The following is a 25478-nucleotide window of genomic DNA, read 5'->3' as shown; positions in this document are numbered from 1 at the left end:
TACACCTCTCCTGGAAACAAGAAAAGCATATCACAAAAGACCTGGGTCTATCTCTCATTCCATGTTTAGGGGCTAAGGAGCAATGCGCTCTCTCAAGCTCTGTGGGTTTGGAGAGGACATCGGGCCGAGGTTTTCCATCAGCAGGTCAGATATGAACTTGGTTGGGTCCCGTCCGCTTTCACTGCACTCAGGTCTCAGGAATGTTAATTATCCAGAGGCTGACTCTGTGGGACTTGTTTTCCAGGTCGTCAAAGTGGTCTTGAAGAGACTTGTTCTGGGCTTGCAGCATCTTCCGTGCTTGTTACGCATTCAGAGTTAGCCCTGGCTAGGGACTCTGCAGCAACAAGGTGGGCATAAAAGTGATTCACCATCTCGCGAATGGCATCCATTGAGATCTGTAATGGCTTGATGGACTGCTTGATTAGAGCAGATAAGTCCTTTAGAAGTGATGCTCATTGCTTTTCCAGTTCAGAGACAAGTTGGCCCATTGATAAAATGTCTGGTGAATCTTTGACCAGACGAGGTGGTTTGTTAGCTCCCGAGTTCACGGCGGCCATTTGAGCAAGTTTCCTAGCTACAGTAGCCGCCACACCATGGGTAACTGGGCAGGTTGGTGTGTTACGCTGGGCTCACACTGAACCCAAATCATTAAGAATCAATATGTACTCTCACATCACCCACTTGTGGTTGTAGGTCCAGTTACTAAGGCCATCCGCAAGAAGGAAGTTTGACCGGACGGCGCAGTGGCCCCCCGGTTCTAGTTTCTGAATTTTAAGAGCCAAACACAAAAAAATGGGCACTTGACAGGACAAAGTTTCAGTGAATTTCACAATAAAATCACGCCACCAGCTTACGCTAACTTGACTTGTGTAAACAAAACAACGCCACAGAAACAGAACAAAACAGAGGGGCTTTTGCTGGAACCAAATCCACAGTTGTTTCTTAATCATTTATGAGGGATAGCAATAGAAAGGACCTTCTGTTCTCAATTCACAACCAAGTTTACAGGGCTATATTAACAATTCAACTGGGAGACCTCTTCCAAATGGCTGTCTCCTACACCATCACCAATAGAAGTCTCCCATAAGTAGTTGGTTTTTTTTTTGGCACAAATTTCAGACCAGCAGTTTTGTTCTTTTTGGTTAGTATAGATTTTGGTTTTAGAACCATTCTTGTCTTAATGTTGAATCACGAACATTGAACTGAGGCAGGTGTGACCTCCAGGGCTTTAAATGATGTCCTGGGCTCTTATCTGACCTTCTAGATGAGTCGTTGATACACTCTAGGAATAGCTTTTCTAGAAAGTCACACCTGAGTAGGCTAACATGGGGCCAGATCGGTTTGGATGGGTTCTTTTTTTCCTGAAAAATGAAATCATCATTTGAAAACAGCACATTGTGTTTATTCTGGTTATCACTGTCTGATGTTAAAGTTGGTTTGGTGTATCTGACACGTTAACATTTTATGTGACAAAAAAGAGCACGACATAAAAATAGATGAATATGTGAGGGTGGAACAGTTTTTTCATAGTTCTGTACATGTTTATTTTGTGTTAATAGCATGAAACTGAGGTTATTCTGCTTAAGGCAATCATATTAATAGAATCTCATCCCGACCAATGCCTAGCTTCTGTTTATAAATACTGCTAAGATTAGGGCGTTTTTTTGACATGTACAACAAAGTTTATTAAATAGGCTACTGGTAGCAGTAAGTGAACTTAATGACATAATACATTCAGATATTTAATAACCCAAGAAGACAACTATGGAAATACATAACGGTGTTTGAGTTGAAGCCAACAATAAGGGAACTGCAACTTAAACTTCAGCTAAAGGAGGCTGGAAAAGAGGTGTATGAGCCTGTACTTGTGAAACAAGCAAGAACAGGCCTAGCTGTTTCCTCACATACCACTAATTCCATCCATAGCTGTGCTTCATTTTCCCACATCTCAGGCTGTTGTTTTACGCTACTGTATAATCATGAATATGTTCAAAAATCAAAGAATAATTTTTCAGTTCTCCCCTCTACGTCTCCCCTGTCTAGGTTAGCTTTGATTATTCACACTAAAGTGCTTTTAGCCTTTGGGAGAGAGGACTCAGAATCTGCCAGTATTAAAATCTTGCTAGTACTGCATTCGTTTAGTAACTGGACTTGGTGATGTGGTTCAAGAATCAGTGTTTTTACTTTCAATTGGGAGAATGAAATAACATAATGATATAAAATAAGAGCTGCCTTATTTTGGGGTTCCATTGGGGGACTGGTGCAGATACCACAGTTGTTGGACATGCAAACTTTCTTGCAGCAATGACATTTTTCTTTCAGGCCTCACAGAGTCGCTTTAAATTTCTTAACCACCCCATTCTGTAAAATCAGCCGAATAAACTTTAGAATAAGACTGTTCTTATAGAACAGCATGTAGTGGTGAGCCAATGTTTCTTTGGCTGTTTTAGTGTAAAACATTATCTGATAAAGATAAAAATCCACCCTCTCAGAACCAGGTTTTCCAGCACATCACAAAACAGTAAGCTTGGTATCAATATTTTTGGGTATCCTTCGTTTTTTTTTTTTATTCATATGTTTTTTTATGGGATGTAGTGGCCTAGTGGTTGTGGCAGAGCCCTTGCATTCATGCACCCCCAGACTGCCACTATGAGGGCACTATTGCTCCCCGGGCACTGTAAGCTGCCCACTGCTCCCTAAGGGATAGGATAAATGCAGAAAACAATTTTCAATGGAATTTACAATTCCAACAACAAATAAAGATCTCTTCTTTTTCTTAATCAAAACCCTCCATCAAAGTTGTTTGCATGCATTCTATTTAGATGCATTATTTTCTATTCTTCATTGAATTAAAAAATTAATGTGAAATTCTTCAGTACATCAATACTTTTACCATACTATTACCCAGCTGTTTTTTGTCACTTTGTTGACAATTTGTTATTGAAAAAAATTATACGATTGTATAGTATCTTCAATTATTAAACAGTATATTCTTAATATGAAGAACATTAACTTCTCTTACATTTGCAAAATACTTTTGGACTTCTAAAACAGTGGTTCCCAGGACTCCGGAGGGGAACCTAATTGTGGTCTTGGATTAATAAATGTTGGCTCTTGAGATCCTATTTGGAAATCCAAAATAAATAATGGAAAGGCAGATTTGTGTTGTTACTGTTAAATAGCTAAAACAAATAAAGGATTGTACTGGACATAAAAATATATGGGCCTTTGATGCTGTTTGTGTGGTTATTATACCCATTGATTTATGAATTATGCTTACATAAAATAAACAATAGTTGGGGTAACAAGTCCCTTACACTGGCATGTTACAGGTTAGAAGCACAAAAAGTACAGCATAATAGGGTATTTTCAATATTAACATTAAAATAAAACAGATAGTTTGATTTTACATTTCAATCACTCACAAAAAAAAAAAAAACATGAAACCTGGTTTTCTTTTAACAAGTCAAACAAACTCAAAAAAATCTTTCTAACCATAACCATACTCTGATTTGCAATACTTAAATTAAAAACTGCTAAAATGGATGTTGATGATACCATCTTGTATACCACCAATCTAGAATGCAACTTGAAATATGGGTTTCAATTACTGGACTTCATAGAATTTTTTTTTAAAAAGCGCAATAAATAAAAAAGCTAGTAATTTTACTGCCATAGGTAAACACGGTAGCTGACAGTGGACTGATGGATTTCAAGGGAAATTTAGAAGTACCTGTGTTACATTTCAGTCGTGGTCCTCTTCTGTATTTTCGTTTAGCAAAATTCTCCTGAAATACTGGTTTAAATGTTTTGCTGTAGCCCTACAGATTTAGGTAATAACATTGGCATGAAAAATGGAAGCGTACTTACTCAAAAGAACTCTGGTCAGTTGGCTTGTGATTTATGTGGTGATGTTACCAGAGGCATGTGCTTTATCAGGAGGGCAGATTTGATCTTTATTTTTCTTTTTTTACAACTAAAATAGCAAAATGATAAGAAAATATGTGGTCTGTTGTTGTTCTACTGGTAAAATAAAAACTAACTGAAGTGAGTTTGCTTGAATTTGTGTGTGTGTTTGTGTGTTGTGACTGAAAAACAGAAGTGAAAGTTTCTTTAGTGCCTTTTTAGAGGGCACAAAGAAATTACATTTTTTTGTTTAAAAATACCAAAACTCGTCTATTATTATAGGTTTCACTTTTCACTCTTGTGGTAGGCATCAGTCTTAGAATTTTGATATTATTTCTGGAAATATTCTGTGCCTTTCAGACGTAAATGAACTGAAAGGGACACAGACGTGTTCGGGACATTAACGCCACCTGCTGGTCACACTTTACTGCGGCGGAGGAAAACAAGGGGCGTCCCCGACATTACACTCCAGCTACATGCTTGGTAAGAGAACTGATTTCCTTGCCGTGGTTAAACCATATTCAGTTTGTACATATTGTTAAAAGTTTTTTTTTTTTTTTTGCCCGTTCAGTTTGACTCATGTTCCACTGGAAAGGGCGCCATCTTGGTTCCTCCTCCTGCGTAAGTGCGTGTCACGCTGCGTCAGCCGCGCGTGAAGTTGTGTTGACAGGGGCGGCAGCCAGGAGTTGTCAAAGGAACAGCAGCAGCAGCAGCAGCAGCCAGCTCCCACGAAGCCGAATGGACTAGAGTCACAAGCTGTCATTTCACACCGCGTCTGTGTTACCGCTTCCAAGCGCCTTTTCGCTCCTGTGAGGAAACAAACATGGCAGACGAACAGTCCACCCAGTCCTGGTCCATCAACAGGGATGACTACGAACTCAATGAGGTGATAGGTGAGTAGCTTAGCCTGCTAATGTTAGCCTCGCAGCCTGCCCTGCCTTCACTGCAGCGCTGGCTGACAACTGCTGCTAGCCTCGCCAGCTGCTAGCGGTACGAGCCCGCTGCCGCCAGAAGTCAGGTCCCGACCCGTAGCCCTGCGAGCAGGCCGGTGGTTTCCCTCCGCCGAGGCTGCTAGCTCTCCTTAGCTGGGGAGCGAAAAAGGAGGCTGTCTCCCGACTGAGCTACACGGAGCTAGATGGCTAGCTAGTAACATTTAGCCGGCGAGTGTGAGACAAGGTGGGACTAGTGGTAGTAGTGGCGCTGTGTGAAGCTTGTGTGATCCGACCTGCAGTGCCGGTTCTGCTCCCTTGTTCTGCCCTGTTTTGGGCAGTCGTGTTCTGAGTGATGCCGGTTCTCCTCACCGCTGATGTGGATCTCCACAGGCAGCGGAGCCACCGCAGTCGTCCAGGCAGCATTCTGCAAGCCAAGAAACGAGAAGGTGGCCATCAAGCGCATCAACCTGGAGAAGTGTCAAACTAGCATGGACGAGCTCCTGGTAAGGCACCTTTGCTCTGATGCTCTGTAGCCTGAGGTGTAATGATATAGGTGTTACTGAATTATACAGCAAGTTATGATTCTTTTTTAAAATCTGGAATTTACATTAAACTGGCATATGCTACTAAATATGTCACGTAGTATGTACACTTTTCTATTATTATTTTTTTTAAATTCTACAGGTTTTACACTAAATCTTTAAAGTCTTTCAAAAGTCCTGAAAAGTCTATGAATGTTAACTTAATGAAACTTGTTGAAAGCCTGCGGCATGTAAGTGCCTCTGGTATAACAGCACAGCTACTCTGCTTTATTGTTGTGAATCTTTCAATCTGCCAGGAAACACGCCCCGTTCAGCAGCTGTTCAAGCAATGCTAACAGTGCTAATCGTTAATATAAGACCCTAAGAAGGATTTTGTGTTGTGAACTCCATGACAGTGTTTTTGTTTTCAAGTAATACTACAACCCTGTTTTTTTTAGCGATTGCTCTCTCACACAGTGGCCTGTCATCCCCCCGCTTGTGTAAACAGTGACTAGTTATAGCAGTAATACTAGAGAGAAAAAAGGATTTTGCTTTTCTCTTCAGTATTCTAAGAGAAGATCAGAATCAGGTAAATAAAAACAGTATTGAGGGTCAGAGCTTTACCAAAAGCAAGAGATTATAAATGGCCTATAAAAAGCCATTTGTTCATTTGTGAACACAAAAGGCTGACACATTTATGGCCTGCAGTAAATGACTGAACCGAATGACCCAACGATTACTTTTTGTGTTCAGCTGTGAAATAATCACTGTGGGTGGAATGTCAGCGTTGGTCTAATCCTGTGAAAAAAGCTCCTCAAAGGTTCTAAATCACAACTATTGCAACACTCTGAACAGCGATTATGTATTTCTTTTTGCTTTTATTAAAAGTAATACTACAGTTGGAGATCCTAAATAAGCCAATATGTGTTTTTTGATGATAGTAAAATATACAGATTTAATTTTCCGTAGAAATGTACTCGACGTTTGTTCTCTTTGAACCGTTGTCTTCTCATCCTACGTTGTTTGTCAGACCGTGTGCATCATCATCATCATCATCATCATCATCATCATCATCATCATCAGTTAATACTGCTGTCTGGGGCTCCAGCCTACCTAACTAGCTGTGATAACTTTCCACAGTCCTCAATAAACATCACAGTGTATTCTAGATTTAAAAAAAAAAATCCTGTCTTGTGACTCTGCGAGGATCCAAGCAAACTTAGTCACTTTTTTCTTGTCTGGACCTGAATTACAGACGGTGCACAATAGTTGGGTGACTTGGCTGTTTTAACTGGGAGATTAAGCTCTTGTAGACAGACTCTGACTGACCTTTTCCATACATGTTCTTGTTTCTGTTCGTGCAGAAAGAGATTCAGGCGATGAGCCAGTGCCACCATCGAAACATTGTGTCTTATTATACCTCCTTTGTGGTGAAAGATGAACTGTGGCTGGTGATGAAGCTGCTCAGTGGCGGTAAGTGCCGTCATACTTCCAATTTAACTTTGTATGTTTTGTCTAGTAAGGTTGTTTTTTTTTTACCCCCGCAACTAAACTAAAGCTTGATGAAAGTATTAATTATTCCAAAGAAAGTGGTTTAAACCTAGTCCTATACTGTGCAGCGTTCTTATCCTTTGAACTCTTTCATGTTTGTCAGGATACAACCAGAAACTAATGTGTTTGAAGCCTAGGCCTCATTTTTTGATAATGTCCTGATGTCTGCACCGTTCCTCTTGAGCGTCTCGGCCTCTAAGGAGGTACATCTAGTGTGGGCATCAGGGGAAGCTGAAGTCCAGCTAGCCAAATAAGTGCTAGATATGCAGAGCATGAAGGCTTGACCCTCAAAATCTTAATATCCTACCAAATAATGTGTTCAGGCAGCCCTTTGTGCTGGGCTGTTTCACACATTCTGATATTGTGATGGGTATTATGATTCGATATGTTGCGAAGCTCGACACAAACCTTTAAAATGTGGCATTGATTTTTATTCAGTGCCGTTTTTACTCTTAATATTTCTTAGTATAATCCAGTGGTACCGATTGCATAGTGGAGGCTCTTGGATTGTATATTGGGTATAATCTGACTTCACTATAAATGCAGCTGTTCTTTGAATTTTTTTTTTTTTTTTAAGATAACAGGAGTGAACAAAGATCCAAACAAGCTTTGTCGCTCCTGAACAGAACATAAGACGTTATTTTGGTGAGACATCTAGTTTAAGTACACATATATAAACTAGGAATGCTTAGCAAAAACGTTGAAGTTGTTTAGAAGATTTACTTTCATGGTACACTGCATTGTTTTAGATAAAAAAAAAAAAAAAATCATTTAATTTAACTAAAATGTAGAGAAGCTGAGATCTACTCTGTTTCAGCGTGACTCGTCCAAAGTGTTAAAGGTGTAACAAGAAGTGCCACAACATGGCAATTCTGGTGTGGGTTGCCCTTAATTATTTCTGATATTTGTCACGATGCGGTTTTAAATTCACAGCCCAGTTTCTGAGACGCCATCCATTTCAACACTAACGCGAAATAAAAATAAGAATAATATCTTTCTAAAATCTTTGGAGATTTATTGTCAAACAATTCCAGAAACTGAGCCAAGATCTCCTTTAAGCATTGTCAGACGTTATGGATTACAGGTCAACCAATAAAAAAAAATTTACTCTACTAACTACATATTGATGTAGAAAATCTATTTTGAGTATTTAGAAGTGAAAATATGATTCAGCACAAATATAATGCAAATCAGCTCAATCGTGTATAAATAATACAGCCTGATGTGCTGCAAGCATTACCTGTCTTATTGAATCTTAAAACCTACCTTTTAACATTGTTATTGTCATTTTCTGGCCTTTCATTAAATAGTTTTCATTTTTAATTACTGGCTGCCACTAGTAGGATATTAAAGTTCAGGCCACATATTGATCATATACACTGTTGACTGATTTGTAGGAGAATAAGCATCATGAAAGGATCAGCTCTTTTTTATAACAGGAGCTTTCCTGTAAGTCGAGCTGCTCCCCTCCAGAGGTTTAGAAGGTCAAAGGACGATTGGTATGTCTTGTGACAGGCCTCTGCCTTTCTCTCAGGCTCCGTGTTGGACATCATCAAGCACATCATCTCACGCGGTGAGCACAGGAACGGCGTGTTGGACGAGGCCAGCATCGCTACCATCCTGAGGGAAGTCTTGGAAGGGCTGGAGTACCTCCACAAAAATGGACAGATTCACCGGTGAGGCCAACGCCGGCACGCACCGTCGCCAGGCTCACAGCCTCTCGCTTCTGCAGCTTGAACTTGATCTCCCTCTTTCAATATTTAATACAGTGAAAATGCATAATTGAGGAGGTTTGTTTTACATAAAAGTTCCTCCCGGGAACATCTTGTACCGCAACTGAAAAGAAGAGGCCGCTCACGGCATCCAACCTCCTGCTCACAGAACGCTTTCCCATAATCACATCGATTATGCCGGGGGAGTAAAACATGTCCGGCATGTCATCTGATTAGCTCGTACTCTTTCAATGCAACATGAATTGTCCCGACCTTTCGTTCAGTCGACGGAGAGCAGCAGCTGATTGGGCTCAGGTGATATGACTAACTCACTTAAACCTAATCTGGGAGGATAAGGCCTCAGAACCTGGGGCCCCCTTAATCTGTTCTAGCTCTTTGTACCTAGTTCACACCAAGTTTATAGCACGTGTGTGTGAAACCCAGTAGGAATAAGATGAAATGACTTAGAACTGAATTCCTCACCTCTCTATCATCAGAGATCTGAAGGCTGGAAACATTCTTCTGGGAGATGACGGCTCCGTGCAGATTGCTGGTAAAGGGCTTTTCCGCTCCTGACTTTAATGAGAATGTACGCTTTGAGATTTGCACTATGGTGGAATAGGGTTGGCTTTTAAAACTATCTCTGTTTTTCTTGACCTCAGACTTCGGTGTGAGTGCCTTTCTAGCTGCAGGAGGAGACATGACGAGGAATAAGGTTCGGAAGACGTTTGTCGGGACGCCGTGCTGGATGGCCCCGGAGGTCATGGAGCAGGTGAGAGTCGGACTCCGTTTCTTCTTCCAACGTGTCGTCTAAAGCGTGTTTAACGGCCTCTTTAAATGCTCCGTATTTTTACTCTGCAGGTCCGTGGCTACGATTTCAAAGCAGACATCTGGAGTTTTGGGATAACGGCAATCGAACTGGCTACTGGGGCTGCACCATATCACAAATACCCACCCATGAAGGTGATGGTGTACACCGCGCATCCTTTATTTGCTGCCTACACAGATGTTTAGTGGTTTCCTTTACGCTTGAGCAGTGCAGACAAGTTAGGGTTGCTTCTGTCCCTATTAAATGAGATTGTCAAAAATAGCTTTATAGTGATGACAGAGATGCACGGAGCGATCGGCTGATGGCTAGAATTAGATATCTCAGGTTCAGTCAGAGATCCAGTCTTTTTCCCCATCAATGAACGATGCACCACTTTTAAACAGGGCTCCAAAACACACAGACTTTTCAGAGTGTTACATTTTCCTTGGGAAACAATATGATTTAACCTTTAATTTAAAATATTGAAGGTTGGTCCTCAACAGGAATATTACATCTAGCTGGAGGAACTGTAATCCAGCAGAATCTTAACAAAAATAACTAAAAAGTTATATAAATAATTGCTTTAGAAATGTTGTTGGCATAAGTAGCAGGAACTTTGCTAACGGTTAATACAATATACCAAAGACAGCCAAATCTGCAATTTGTTTGTCTTTGTTTTAAAATGCCAGTAAAATCCTGTTTAATATGCCTTCCTCATGCACTTTCTGGCAACACTTTTATCCTAATATAAATAAATAATGGCTGCTTGTGGCCAGAAGGTGAGAAAAAAATGTGAACATTGTTTATATGTGTTATGCTCATAAAAGAAAAGTAGGTAATTGGGTAAAGTAAGCAACAGCAGAGAGTAGCTTAATGGAATCCAGAGACCGGTAATGTGAGACAAACATTGATCGTCTCTGAGACTTTTTAAGGCATTTCTGACTAAATGAAACTGTCCTCATCGACCTGGATGTTCTGCTCTGCAGGTGTTAATGCTGACTTTGCAGAACGACCCTCCTTGTCTGGAGACGGGTGTTGCAGACAAGGAAATGGTGAAGAAATACGGCAAGTCGTTCAGGAAGATGATCTGCTTATGTTTACAGAAAGATCCAGAAAAAAGGTCCGTCAGCCTCAGACTCCTCGCTCCTATTGTCCAACCAGACGCTCCGTTTGTTCCAAAAATATACCGAAGAGCGTTCTGCCTCTTTCTTTTTCAGACCAACGGCTGCCGAGCTGCTGAAGCACAAATTCTTTACAAAAGCCAAGGTGAGCTGTGTGTCAGCGTTATTAGAAACGAGCCCGTCATGTTTCTCAAAGGAACGTTTAACAACCAGTGAGAAATGTTTGCTTTGTTGCAGAACAACGAGTACTTGCAGGAAAAGCTCCTGATGAAGGGTCCCACAATATCAGATCGATCTAAAAAGGTTCGGCACTCGTTACTAACGCACACCGGATTTCATGTTTACACAAAGGCGCCGGTTACGAGGCCGAGGCGTGCCGTTCTAACGAGGGCGCGCCTCGGCCTCGCCTCCTTCCAGTGTGGCCTCGCGTTGTGAAATAGGCCTGGAAGAGGCTCCGCCCGCATTAAGTGGCGCTTTTCTTCACTGTGCAGGTGCGTCGTGTGCCCGGCTCGAGTGGCCGCCTCCACAAGACGGAGGACGGCGGGTGGGAGTGGAGCGACGACGAGCTGGACGAGGAGAGCGAGGAGGGAAAAGCTGCCGTGGCGGCTCTGCGGGTGAGACCCGGCATGCCTGCGTCCCCCCCGACAGACGCGTTCTAAGCCCCCCTGTTTCCCAAACCACTGTTCAGGTGCCGCGGGTCCTAACAACCTCTAGCCTTGTAGGAATGTGTTTTTTGCTGTGATCTTAATCCAAGGTGAAACTGCTGGGAATAACCGGCTCAAATCTCCTCCTAGTGCTCGTTGATTTAGATCACGTCTGCTCGTGGGGCTCTGCTTTTCCTGTTCATCTCAGCTGTGATTGCAGTTTTACTCCCCTGTCAAATTTCCCCCAATCCTGCGAGACGATGAAAAGCCTACTGCATGTATTCAATCCTGATAATCTATCATGTCCATTCTGCAGTCACCCAGAGTGAAGGACGGCTCCCAAAACATGGAGGTGAGTCTGTTTGTGGTGGACATGACCCGAAACTCCTGATTGTTACCATGATGCAAAACACACAGCGATCTGCATGACTCTTATTTCCTTCATTTAGTCAATTATTTTTCACATTTAATTCCACGTCACATGGACTTATCACACTCATTTGCAATTTTCTGTTAGCTTTTCCCACCAGCAGATGGCTCCACCACGCATCTGCAGCCGCCCACAGCCGCGCATGACAGACCCGCCAGTTTGGCCCCGGCAGGAGACGACCCGCAGGCGGCCGCTCAGCCAGCGAGCCCCTCACACGGACCTGCTGTCCAGGTACCAGCAGGGAAAACTGACTCACAGTTTGATTATGTTGCTCTTTAAGTAAAAATGGACTGTATAGTTTAAATACATTAGTAGGAAGCAGCTCACTGGTTGTCTTTACTGCAAATCCTTAGCTTTTTATTTAATATTCACACTTTTTAAGGTTTTTGCTCAATGAAAGCTGTTTTACTCAGGAGGCTTACTAGCCTCGTGTTTTTACCCGGGATGGGTGATATCGACTTAAAGTTTAGTGGTATTTCTTGTCCTAATGATAAAATGAATGCAAAAAGTTTTTAGACATCCACTGAGTTATTTTTTGCCAATAGATGATTGGCTGTGACCACACCTCACTGCAGCTGCAGCCCCACAAACACTGCTAATAAAATACAAGAAGAATCAATCCATGCAACTAACAGCTTTGAGGCAGGCTATTAGGAGATGCAATTGGATTGCTGCCTTGCAGCAAGAAGGTCCTGGGTTCAAATCCCAGCCTGGGGTCTTTCTGTTTGGAGCTTGGATGATCTCCTGGTGCATGTGTGGGTTATCTTTGGATACTCTGGCTTCCTTTTACCTTTTTTTACTATAAACCCCCCCCCCCCCCCCCCCCAACCACATTTGAAGAACAATTTGATTCACAAGCACAGGTGGTTGATGCAAACGGAAACCTTTTTTTTAATTAGGGCAAAAATGATTACAGAAAAGTTAAAAATCTTACTATTAAAAATATTAAATACAACAGAAAGTATTCATCGTTTTATAGCCATACTTTTCACATTCTCTTTAATTTAATCCTGTACTTATTTAAAAGTCAAATTAAATAATTAAAAATAAATTTCAAACTAAATGGACCATCTTTAAATAAACTGTTGAAGTAGTTTCATCTTGGTTCAACCCTGAGAAAAGAGAAATCATTAAAGCCCCCAAATTAACATAAACTGCTGCAGATGTGTGCAAACTGTCCAAACAGTCCTGTTCAGGAGGACTCTGTCTACTTAAACACTTTCAACGCTTCAACAATTTAAATCCATTCATGTTCTGTCACTTGTGTGCATTTTCAGGAGCCTGCAGCTCTCACTGTTCCCATCAGCCTCGTCCTCAGACTGAGGAACACCAAGAAAGAGCTCAATGACATCCGCTTTGAGTTCATGCGTGGCAGAGGTAGGGACGCTCTCAGCTCTCCTGTCCTCCTCCTCTCTCACGTCCTGTCACTCACCCGCTCCTTCCTGTCCTCAGACTCTGCTGACGGCGTCTCTCAGGAGCTGGTCTCGGCCGGTCTGGTTGACGGGAGGGACTTGGTCATCGGTGTGTTGTCAGCCTTGTCCACTAAATCTAATTGCACCAGTAAACCGCTCGTCTCCCACCGTGTTTTCCGGATGCACTTTGCCTTCATAATATTTAAATGTCGGCCACTGCTGTTAAGTTCCTGCTAACCGTTTCTCGTCCTGTCGTCCGTCTAGTTGCTGCCAATCTGCAAAAGATTGTTGACGATCCTCTGAATAACAAAAATGTGACCTTTAAACTGGTAAGCTGGGAGACTTCTGTTTGATAATGAGGAGGATTATTAGCACCGACCTTTTGAGTTGAATAGTTTTGTCTAAATAAAGTGCTGGTAAAAGTATTCGCACCCCTTGAACTGTTTCACATTTTGTCACAATATAACTGCAAACCTTAGTTTGTGATTGTTTAGTATGCTATAATTGGCCAGCACAAAGTCATGTGTGCTTGGGAAGGGATAAAGAAATGATGCACGTTTTAAGTTTTTGGACAAATAAATCTGAATAGTGTAAAACTTTTTTTTTTTTTTTTTTTAATTCAGCTCTTTCATTGTGATGAAGGATGATCAATTTGCATTGATGTCAGTGTAATATATAGGTTTTCAAGGTCTTCTACAGGGCCTCAGATGGTGCTGGAGAGCATTAGTACCAAATCTAATTAAGTTTTAAGTTGTTAAAAGTCGAGGTCGGTCGTACGACAACCTTTGAACATGTCAACCCTTTTTTTGGTTTAACACGAATGGGACAAAATGTGAAAAAATGTCCTGCCGTGAACACTGTTGTAAAGCCCTGAATCTCATAAAGTACAAGTTATGATCATAAGTATGTACTTTTTTTTATGTTTTTATTTCCAGGCGTCTGGCGTGGAGGAGTCAGAGATTCCTGATGATATAAAGCTGATTGGATTCGCGCAGCTCAGCATCAGTTAATTCCAGCGGAGTTGGGAAAATAAGACTGAAACATGGTTTTGCACAGCTGCATTGTAGTCAACTCCAAGGACCCACTACTGCCAAAGAGAGGAGACTGATGATGAGGAGGAGGAGGAGGAGGAGGAGGAGGAAGCAGCGGAGAAAACGTGAGCTTGGCAGGAGTGTGACACTACTGCAGGACGCACGAGGACCACACCGAGGGGCTCAGCTCATCACAGGAATCACACTTGAAATGTTTACAGTGCGCTTATACAGTCAACGGGAGAGTAAAAAATGCAATCAACTATTATCTGCTCCTTTTATTTCTCTTACTTTTAGCCCTCCTCCTCGTACACGAGAGCAATCCAAACAATCTCCTGCCAGTACTGGAAACGTTTGCCTTTTTCTTTCTTTCTTCTAAGTCAGCTGTGCCACAAAGCTCCAGAGTGTTGTGCCACGTTCACGCGACACTTTACGCTACCCTGAAACTGAACGGTGCAAGTTGGGCCTTAGTCACCGCTAACTCCCCGAGTGTTTGGCAAACAAACAAACGTCTAAGAACATCCCCTTGAGGTCGATACAGACGTCGTACCTAAACACGTCGTAGCAAGGCTTTTTCCCATCCGGACTCCTGTACAAAGCCGTCAGACGCGGTGTTAAAGATCCGAACGTCACCAGGGGGTTCGAGCTCTGACTGCACTGTTAAAACTATTCAGATGTTGGCAGCGGCGGCTCAGTTTTTTTTAAAATAAAGTTCTTTATCCACTGGCGTTTTCTGATGTACACACAGGTTTATTTTCTCTCACTGAGCTCTGCCGAATATCCTTCTATGCAATAGTGCTGTTTGTTTTATCAGATTTGACCACCAGTTGCTGTTGTTGCTTCTTTTTATTGCTTTTTTTTTTTTTTTTTTTTTCGTGTGCATGCACCTCAAAAGGAGTTCATTAAAAGGTCAGCCATCAGAACGGGCAGCTTTAGGAACCTGCCGCCTGCAGCAAAACAGACGACGCTAACGACCCGACTCATCACCAGTTTGACGTGTGGGATGGTTGCCGTCTTTTTTGTTTTTTGTTTTTCTTCCTGTAAGAAATGGTTCAACCCTGTGATGACCGATGACCCGACGGCTGCGGACAATCCTGGATGCTGGTGATGGGTGTCGAGTCTGAGGCGACTCATGTTACACGCCGACTGCAAGTGAACTTCTGCGGAGGCATGCATGCTCAAAATCTGGAAATGTTCTTCCAATGTCAAATAAAGCTTATAAGGGCCGTTCACTCAAATAGCTGTGGGGAGTTTCCTTTTTGGTTTGTCACTGACATTTAGCGGCCAACACAGTAGATGACTATTTGAGTGTCATACCTGCATGCATGAGCTCTATTATACATTCATGGGCAGTTGTCTTTTAATTGTTTTTAATGGTAACACGTCCTGACAGGTGGAGTATTCAAACAGGAATTTAAAGAGACGATCTGCTGGTATGCATTGAATCAACAGCTTCAAAGTATCCTGCTGCCCTCAAACTGTTAAATTTTGAATAAGATTAACTCGAATGGTTTCAAAATCAGAAGTTCAGCCACCGGACTTACCAGATGTACTCGCATGCGTTTTCTTTCAGTGTCTCTGCAGTGAAGCGTTTCTTCCTGCATCAACCACCATGAACTTGGTGAAAACATGCTGACCTTTATAAAAAGTAAATATTTGATTTATAGTTTTGTTTTTTTGTTGTTGGAGTAACATAATCCTTGGAAAAGTTAAGAAAAGTATAAACCTTCATTTGAATACTTTTATTTAGTCAAGGGAAAAAGCCTTACATGGCACATGAAAATTGCCATGTACCCACTTGTTGGTACAGATAAAGATACTATTTAAAATAAATCTAGCTTAAGCCTTTTTTTTTGTTAGATTGTTCACATTTCCTCTAAGTTGATAAAATATCTAAATGGTAATGCATGACATTCGGCAAACATTGGGACATAAATATGAAATGACAGAGAGGTGGGAGCCTAATTTAACTCCCTAATTACAGGAAAATGCCACATTGGAGTAAACAACTTCCTGGTGGAGTAAACAACTTCCTGGTGGAGAAAAGAAATCACTTTTTGCAGCAAATCTCCAACTACGCTGAGAGGTTCTCTCCTCTGATCAACTGAAATAAAATGATGTATAATTTTAGAAGGCTTCAGTTGGTTTTTATTAAAATTATTAATAGTTTTGTAACACATTTTTTCCAGCAAAATTAACGTACTTTAAGGTTGGATTCTTCAAAAACAAAAGATATTGTTACAGCAATAAAAGATGAATTTGAAGTGGTTTTTTTTAACATCTCTTTACCAGAAGGGCCAACAAATGAGTCTATATCTGTATACATCTTAAACATCAGAAAGCTAAGGCTTAATAGTGCATTCATCATCTCCATTATAACAACAGACATCTAAACTGAAATTAATCTGAAATCAACAGCTGTAAACTGTTCTAGTAAATGTTTTCATTATTAAATGAATTATTGAAAACAATCTCAGAGGCCATTAGCAGTAGTTTACCCAGACACCCCCTCCCTCCCCCACCATGCACGCTTGCATCACTGTGTGCCGATGTAGATGCAGAGAAAGGAACATTTTGTTCATGCGACCCACAGTAATCACATGCATTGTTTGGAGCACAGTGCTTTCATTTATCTTGTAGTGCTATTCCACTCTTTAGTCAGAGCACAAATTATTAGTTCAGTTAGGACCTTATGATATTTCATGCATACTTTGACACCTGTCCCTGTGAAGGAATAGCATCTCCACATCATGCTCCTGCCACCACCATGTTTCTCTGTGGGGGTGGTGTGTTCAGGTTTTTAATTTTCTACCGCACAGTAGTTTGAATGCAGACCAGAAAGTTTGGTCAAGATCAATCTGACCAGATCTCCTTCTTCCCCATGTTTAACGTGTCTGCCACATGGCTAACTGCAAACAGGATGTCGTGGGGGCCAACAATGACTTCCTTCCTTCTGCTTTTTCATGAAGGTCAGCTATGTGGACTGCATGACCAGTAGTTACCCTGTGGACTTTCCTAACTGAGCTGTGGAGCGTTGCAGCTCCTCCAGAGTTACCATGGGTGGCTCTCCTTGGGTATCACAATGAAAATCATGAGTGGATTCACAAATCAAAGTTATTATTTATTTGATAAGGAAAATATACGCTTGCTTCCACTCAATCACATAGCATCTAAATAAATGTAGTATAGTTTGTGGTTGCAACATGAAAAAGTTAAAGGGACATAAATACTTGTGCAAGTCATTGTAACCTCCTCTGTTGACCCTTACAGATCAGTTTTCCTCACCTATTTATTTTCTTTAACATGTCAACCATTGCTTTACAAAGATGGTGTTGAATGTTGAGGTTTCTACATAATCAGTGACTGATTATAGTCGGACAGTTTAAATGCGGGTTTTTCTAAGGCTGTCTGAATCAAGACACCCTTAGAGGCATCTTCATCTGCGCAGAGATGGTGGATTTCGGGGAAATTCTCAAAGCCATCGGAGACTTTGGCTTCTTCCAGAAGCTTCTTCTCCTTGCTTTGGCTTCGCCGCACTTTTTGCTCCCGGTGTTCTTCTGCAGCTTTCTTTTTATCCAGTCTGACCCGGAGAGACACTGTAACACAGACTGGATCCTCAAAGCTGCTCCCAACCTGACCGCAGAGGAGCAGCTGAACCTCACTCTGCCCCGGGAGGAGGATGGGAGCTTCAGCAGGTGTCGGATGTTCGTCCCTGTGGACTGGGACATCCACACCATCAGGGAGCACGGACTTAATGACACCACAGCATGCACAGATGGATTTGTGTACGAGAATATGCTGTACGAGTCCACCATAGTTACCGACGTAAGTGAAGTGTGATGTAAGTCACGCCTGTGCTCCTGACGGCCCTGCTGATTGTTGCACTGTTAATTTGCAGTTCAATCTTGTCTGTGAGAAGTCTAATATGGCTGAAGTTACACAGACCATCTTCATGACGGGTATGCTCGCAGGCTCATTCATCTTTGGACCAGTTGCTGACTTGTGAGTTTCTTGAAAAGCATTAAATGATCGCCATGCTGAACCCGTTAAAAAACCCACAGGACCTGAAGCCCTCGTCTGTGTGTTTAGGTACGGCCGCAGGAGAACCACCCAGCTCCCAGTCGTCCTCTTGTTAATATTTATCATAGCTGCTGCCGTGTCTCCAAATGTCCACGTTTACAACGTGTCCCAGTTCATTGTTGGAGCAAGCCTGGGAGGATACAGGATGAACTCTGTCGTGTTAGGTATGCCTTTTTTTTTTTTAAAGATGTCTGTCCAACATTATCTTTATTATAATCTTTTGGAAAGAAATGCATTTAAAGAAACAGTTATGTACAAAATTAGAATCCCACACTTCAGATTGTGTTTTTTTTAACGTTTCAGACAAAGGCATATTTTATATCACCATATAAACGGAGTGAAACATCTTGTAAACTATAGTGTAAAAATAATGCTATTCCTGGTGAGAAATGAATCAAGACTTTCCCCACATTTATCATATCATATCACATAACAGCGTTTTGAAGCGGGTTTGTCCCGTTTGAAACCTCAGACATGTAGTTCGAGTGAAGGGAGAGTGAACACCGTGGTGGGATTAACAGAGCTGCCTCGCCTTTAGGAGGAAGATTATATCAGCGCTTGAGACGGGTAAGGGATAAAAAAGGGTCTCAAAAGAACTTCAAGTCAGCCACAGAAAATCGTCAGCAGGAGCAGCATAGTCAAATCAGTTGCCACGATGGCTCGTCTAAACAGGTTTAGCCTGAAAGCAGGCTGAAAGATGCTCCGAGAAATCTCCACGTCTGTACGTTTAGAAAGAGACTGTAGAAGTATAACTTTTATGGGAGTTATGCAAGGAGGAAACTATTGCACTCTAAGAAAAGTACAAAGGCCTGCCACTGAGGAACATTGATAAAGACCGGTGGATATATGAGTCTAAAAAATGACATCAAACCAGAGGACATGTTGGGCATGAACCAAATGCAGCTTTCGAGGAGAACATCATGCCACCTGTGAAGCAGGGGGGTGGAAGTGTAATGGTTTGGGGATGCATGGCTGCAGCGGGACAGGACCAGCTCACCATCACAGGATCTCCTGTCAATTCCAGGCCATCTGTAAGAAGGACAAAAACGGGGCATGCTCCGATAGCGCAGGGGTGGTGAGCACAACCCGTTTATGTGGCTGACCCGGGTTCGGTTCCAGCCACATGTCTTCCCCTCTCTCTCAAAACCCCTTTCCTGTCAACCTACTTTGTAAAAAACGAGCCACTGGTGCCATAAAAAAAAACACACACAAAAAGAATTATAAGAAAACGGACAGAAAAGAGATGGACCCTTCAGCATGAGAATGATCCAGAACATAGCAGTAAATCTACAAAGGACTGGGTGAGGATTAAGAAAAGGAAAAATTCAAGACAAAGGTCAGATCTTGCACTCATTGAGTGGGCGGGTGGGTTGAAACGGGCTGAAGATGCAAGAGAGCCCTGAAACAGCTCATAGATGAAGTTGAGGAGTCAGTCAGAAAAAAAATTAATTTGTTATCTTTAGTATACTGAGTAGAATTAGAAAAATAAACCCATCGTCTTCAAACATAAATAGAAAAAAGAAATAGTTTTTTATTATGTGAACTTATTAAAAAACAATACATATTAATCGATAGACTGGTGACCTGTCCAGGGTGTACCTGCCTGTCACCCATTGACAGCTGGAGATAGGCACCAGCATCCCTGGTGACTCCATAAGGGATAGATGGATGGATGGAGAAAATATTCATCTTTTTCATGAGACTGCACATGTGGCTGTTTTTAAAAAAAAAAAAAAAAAACCTGCAGTGATGTTTGGGGCTGAACTGTGTTTTGCAGCGACAGAATGGATCGGGATCAACAAAAGGTCCCTCGCCTCCTGTGTGAGCCAGGTGTTTGGGAGCTTTGGCCAGTGTGCTTTGGCTGGTCTGGTCTATGTGGTCCGTGACTGGAGGAAGGCGCAGTACGTCGTGGCGGGGGCAGAGGCTGTGGTGTTCCTCTACATATGGTAGGTGCCAGCGGGGAAGCAGAGCCGCCCCTGTCTTGTGTTGCTGAACTATTACTATGGCAGTGTTTAGGTATTAACACAGTTGGCGGCTGTTGTCATCAGGTCAGAACTGGTTTGGCCGCGCTTATATCTGTTCAACAGCTTCTTTTTTGTGCTTTTAAGGTGGATTCCTGAATCGGCAAGGTGGCTCTTGGGACAGGGAAGAGTTGATGAAGCTGAGAAACTGATCCGAAAAGTTGCAGCAATCAACAAAAAGGATGTCCCGGAGAACCTGCTTGAGAAGGTTTATCCAGTGTACAGAAATAATATTTAACCAACTTTGATGAAACCTTAAATGCTCTGCAACGGTGCCTCTGGCCCAGTGTGAAAACAGCTCAGTCAGCATGACAGTGCTAAATTTAAAAGGGTTCCCTCTTCATCCGTTCGCGACTCGTCAGCACCAACATGAAACTTTGGGAATGGTAAACAGTGATGAAGGCAATACAATCATCAGGGTTAAGGATTGTTAATGTTGAATATCAATGTAATAGAAACTTTTGGATGACATATTTTAACTAGCCGGTTCTATTGAATCGTCTAATGTAGCTCCAGTCAGAAGTTTACATACATACACCCATTTTTGGCCACATTAGTATTTGCTTTTTCCAGAGTGGCCAATCTCAGTGGTTTCTCCAAACAAAAATTTGGATGGATACGTTTAAACTTATTGTGGCTCTTTTCTAACCCACTCAAGGCTAAAACATACAAGGGCTTCTAATATCCACAAATCGGTAGACCTCTGAAGCTGTGCTTTGCTATTTGGCACCAAGATGTTTGCAGCAGATCCTTTAATCCTGCAAGCTGCAAGGTGGGGCCTCTGCGCATTGAACAGTTTAAACCACGTCACACAGGTGCTCAAATGGATTAAGACCTGCGCCTCAAACTCTTTCTGCTCATCATACAGTCATTATACTGCTGAGAGAGGCCACAGCTGCTAGGGAATACTGTGCATTTTACTGTGTCTTAATGTTTCGGTAGGTGGTACATCTACATCTACATGGCGAACAGGACCCACAGTTCCTAAGCAGAGCAATGGTCAAAGCATCGCACTGCTTCTGTCAGCGTTGGTGCACTCAGGCGTGCATTGGGCTCAACATGGCGACCCTGACTGGTGTGCGCCTATGCAGCCCCTTAGGCAACAGACTGTGCATTTTGACAGCTTTCCATCAGAACCAGCTTTAATTTCCTCAGAAAATCAAGCAACCCTAATCTCCTCTGTTAGATGAGAACACAGACCAGTCTTCACTACTCAACTGGATCGCTGAGCTTTGGTCCCCCTGTCGCCGGTTTACTACTGATAGAGCTATCGTTTGAGAGATACCGGCCACTGCAGACGAAATACTACGCAAGTGCTGCATTTTTTTTTTTGGAGATTAAATGAACGCAGACTTCTGTCAGGGGAAATCATTATTCATGGCACTCTAGTTTTTCCTTTAAATTTCAGTCATAGGGAACAAAAGGTTTTACAAATATATAAGGTTGGATAGGAATTGGACCCTTTAATGTGAGCAGGGCACACCTCAACAGGCTGGTACAATGTGTTGCAAAAAAGCACCATATTGCACTTTTACAACATGACATCTCTGTTGTCGTCTGCTGCAATCGAGAACGACACTTAAATATGAGCAGGTTGGTAGAAAAAAATTAATACTATAAGTGTTGAAATGAAAAATGTGCATTAGAGAGAAAGATGTGACGTAGGAAAACGTGGATTTTTTTATGATGTTCAAAACACTTGATCTGGTCTGTCAATTGTAATTACATGTATCTTTAAAAAACTTTTCTCTGTAACTCAAACATAACATTTGCTTGTCAGGTAAGTGAGGAGAAAAAAGTAGAGAATGCAGGCATCAAAGCTATTTTTACCTCAGCAGTGCTGATAAAAAACTTCTTCATCATATCCTTTGCCTGGTAAGTGACGCACCTTCGATTTGCTTCTGCTTCCCATTGCCATCCGCATTTATTGAATAATTCATGTCTTCCATATTAAGGTTTTCATTGAACCTTGGCTACTTCTGCCTTGTTCTGAACGTGGGCAAGTTTGGTCTGAACATCTTCTTGGTCCAGTTCCTGTTTGGGATCTCAGAGGTGCCTGCACATCTCCTCTGCATCTGGTGTTTGGAGTTTTTTGGAAGAAAGAAGTCCCTGGTATCGACACTCCTCGTAGGGGGGGCTGTTTGCCTTTTAACCCTGGCTTTTCCTCAAGGTAAGCGCTGGTAACTTTAAGGCAGCGAGGAAACGCAGAAGTAACCTCACAGTTAAAAATGTTCCTGCACCACCTGAATTTCAGACAGCGCAGTAGCCATCACCGCCCTGGTAACCACAGGCAAATTCTTTTTGAACTGGGCCGGCTCGGTGTGTTTGGTTTACGTTCAAGAACTGTTTCCTACTTCTATCAGGTGTGTCAAGCGACGGTCTAAAATAAAATGCGTGATGGTTATATGTATTTGCAGCTAAAATAAGGGAACTCTGTGCTCTGCTTTGCTTTGTCAGGCAAACTGCTGTGTCCTTGAGCTCCATAGCCTTTCGAGTTGCAGGGTTGCTGTCTCCTTTGCTCAACATGTTGGCTGTATACCACCGCTCCATACCCATCATAGTCTTTAGCAGCCTGGCTGTGCTCAGTGGAGCTCTGGGCTTGCTGCTTCCTGAGACCAGCAGGAAAGATCTTCCTGATTCAACCAGTGATGGCAAGAGCAACGGGTAAGCTCATGCTGTGTGCTGCAGCACTCTCAGGTTTCACTGGAGCACGAGAGCTGCAGCAAATTGGTTGCATAAGCACACGCACTCCAGCTAATACTTTGTTAAAGCACCTTTTGATTCAATTTCAGCACACAGTTTACATCTACCATCAAAACTTTGGAAAGTGGTGGGCTGAGATAAATAAAAAGAATATGACATTTCCATAGTTAAGGTTGTTTGCTAGGGTAATGGTTTCCAGTAAAGTAACAGATGATTGAAAGGATCCTATCAAGCAAAGGTATCAGTCAGGAGTAAGGGGCAAAAAGAAAAAGAAAAAAGCTGCAGGAGTTTTCAGCAAGTTCTAGTGGGGTTCTGGGCTAAAGAGGCTGCAACAGTTTTCTCTTCCAAAGAAAACATCTAGTCCTGGCATCCAGAACCTTGAGGCAGAACCTCAGTCTGGTGGTCCTGCTCTTAATACTCCGCAGCCTCCTGCCAGAAGGGGGCGTAACGAACAGTTTGTGTGCGGGGTGCGTGGAGTCCTTCATCATGCCTTCATCCTGCATCTAGAAGTGTAGATGTCCGTGATGGTGGGCAGGCTGTGTCCTACGATTCTCTGTGCAGCAGAAGTATTATACAAGCTATATATCCCCTTTACATGTGTTAAATGTTGTTGAAATTATTTGTTATTGCCTATCTTTTTAATAACTCAGAAGACTGAGCCACTCTGTAAAATTTTTTTTGAAATCGAAAAACCTACAAAAAAAAAGTTCCACATGTCACTGACGTCTACAGGATTTAAAATGACTGAATAAACACCTGGTTGTCCTGTTTTTCTGTAGGGGTCTGACCAACGAGAAGCCTGGAAGTGACATCTCCATGGCTGAAATCCACACCCAGAAATCCACCAAACTCTAATTGAAACAGGAAACCATGAGAAAGGTTTTAATGTACACAACAACAACAACGGATTGTGACACGCGTTCAGAAATCTGCGGGGAAGTAATTATTCTGCGGCACTGTGGACAAACGATATGTTCTGTATGATGGGTTTCCATGAAAGAATATTAGAAAACATTAAGGTCAAAACGTTCGAATAAAGCAAACTAGGATTTTTAAAATGTATGTGTTGTCTTTAAAATGTCCTCTACCTTGTTTTTAGGATTTTGGGAGCAGGTAAATTAATTTTCTACTCATAGATTAATGTAAAGAGTTAACCTTTATATTTTATTTTTTGCATACAGGAAGGATTTGCTACCAAGTTCATCTCTGAAATACTTCTGACACACTGTATATTACTTGATCTTGAAATGTTTATCTACATCCCATATTGTGTAAATAATAAATATAATGACTTTACATAGCAATATGTATTTCCATTATTTTTATGCATGCTGTCTGGGTATTGCTGACGGCTCCGTTTACAGCTTAACAATACATGAAAATTCATATTTTTCAGTTACTTCTGTTTGCCCAGTTTGCTCTTAGTTGTTCAAAAGCTCAAAAATAGTTTGAAATGGGATTATGAACAATGAGTTGTTAATACCTAGTATTTGTCACCAACATATCAAACATAAACTATTAAAAATGATACTGCTTTCTTTTTTCCACCTGTCAATAGAGACAAACAAATCCAGCATCAATTGTGGGGGTTTTCCGGTATCTGTCGTAGAATGTAGTTTATGTTGCCTCAACTTTATTATTTATCCTTTTTCTTTCAAGAATCTATTTTCACCAATCGGCTCTATCACATGGACACACGTCCCTTGGTAGGAGAACCACCCGGAACATTATGTCAGGCCTAAAATTGAGCGGTTTACATCAAAGCACATTCCTGTGTTAGAATAGCCCAGTTGAAGTCAAGACATAATCTGTGGCAAGACCTGAAAATATAGATGTAGGCCACACTTTGCATTATTTATTTTTCTAATTAATAAAATCCCAATAAGATACTGTGAAAATTGTGGGTTTGATGTGAGGAAATGCAAGGCACTGTACAGGCACACGTGCAGTGTTACATATTTGTCTGCTGTTTAAATCTAAAACTGGCTTCATGGTAACTTATTGACTCGTTGCATAATGGCATGACGAATGTCATGTTGGTCTGGCAATAAAACCATTTTCAGTATATTGCTGGAGTTTTGACTGTAGGCGTCTATAAAACATTACCAGTTTTAAAAAGAAATCTGTTAGATTTAAGAAAGTAGGTGGCATTTAAATAAAGACAAGATAGGATCTGTGTCTGCACACCTATTGAAAATAACCCCTATCTTTTAGAGCTTTACTAACCTCTAAGCTGTTTATAAAATAACTAAAGTCCAAACTGTTATTTAACAGGTCTCATAGACAACAGCTGCCTGACATGATTGGACAGGTCAGCACACAATAAAAACCAAACAGCTTTTATTGCCTGGAGATAAGCATTGCATAGTTATTGTCTGCATCAGTACGGTACATGAACTAAGAAAAGCAATTTGTATTTAGCTCAAACTTGTGAATTTTTACTTTGTCTTGCTCAGTATTTTTCCTACTCATGTGTTCCTGCAGCTCTGGGCTGCAGGTTTAGTCAAATATGTCTTTTTGGATGGCATACAGTGAGATATGCCAGAATGATAACTCTGGGTTTAGAAAAAAGTCAGGAATGTTGGTCTTTCTACGGCCTAAGTGAA

The 25478-nt window shown here is 41.7% G+C and overlaps 2 protein-coding genes across 2 annotated transcripts; both read left to right on the top strand.

Annotated features, from left to right (window-relative positions):
- Nucleotides 1–4543: 4543 nt before the first annotated feature.
- On the top strand, nucleotides 4544–15300 carry LOC105930280 (serine/threonine-protein kinase OSR1). Its single transcript, XM_012868403.3, has 17 exons — nucleotides 4544–4799; nucleotides 5229–5341; nucleotides 6724–6832; nucleotides 8445–8586; nucleotides 9120–9175; nucleotides 9285–9394; nucleotides 9484–9585; nucleotides 10417–10550; nucleotides 10648–10696; nucleotides 10789–10854; nucleotides 11043–11165; nucleotides 11512–11547; nucleotides 11713–11856; nucleotides 12903–13002; nucleotides 13078–13146; nucleotides 13302–13366; nucleotides 13973–15300. Exons 1-17 carry the CDS (start codon nucleotides 4730–4732, stop codon nucleotides 14045–14047), a joined length of 1563 nt encoding a protein of 520 aa, XP_012723857.2. The 5' UTR covers nucleotides 4544–4729; the 3' UTR covers nucleotides 14048–15300.
- Nucleotides 15301–17478: 2178 nt separating this feature from the next.
- LOC110368876 (solute carrier family 22 member 13) lies at nucleotides 17479–23727 on the top strand. The gene is made up of 10 exons (XM_021319421.2): nucleotides 17479–17893; nucleotides 17967–18070; nucleotides 18158–18312; nucleotides 19926–20094; nucleotides 20257–20377; nucleotides 21950–22044; nucleotides 22125–22339; nucleotides 22424–22532; nucleotides 22627–22833; nucleotides 23652–23727. The coding sequence occupies exons 1-10, from the start codon at nucleotides 17519–17521 to the stop codon at nucleotides 23725–23727; spliced, it is 1626 nt and encodes a 541-aa protein (XP_021175096.2). The 5' UTR covers nucleotides 17479–17518.
- Nucleotides 23728–25478: the final 1751 nt, after the last annotated feature.

Source organism: Fundulus heteroclitus, chromosome 6 (genome assembly GCF_011125445.2).
Source record: "Fundulus heteroclitus isolate FHET01 chromosome 6, MU-UCD_Fhet_4.1, whole genome shotgun sequence".
Classification (NCBI taxonomy): Eukaryota; Metazoa; Chordata; class Actinopteri; order Cyprinodontiformes; family Fundulidae; genus Fundulus; species Fundulus heteroclitus.
This window is presented reverse-complemented; position numbering and strand designations above follow the sequence as displayed.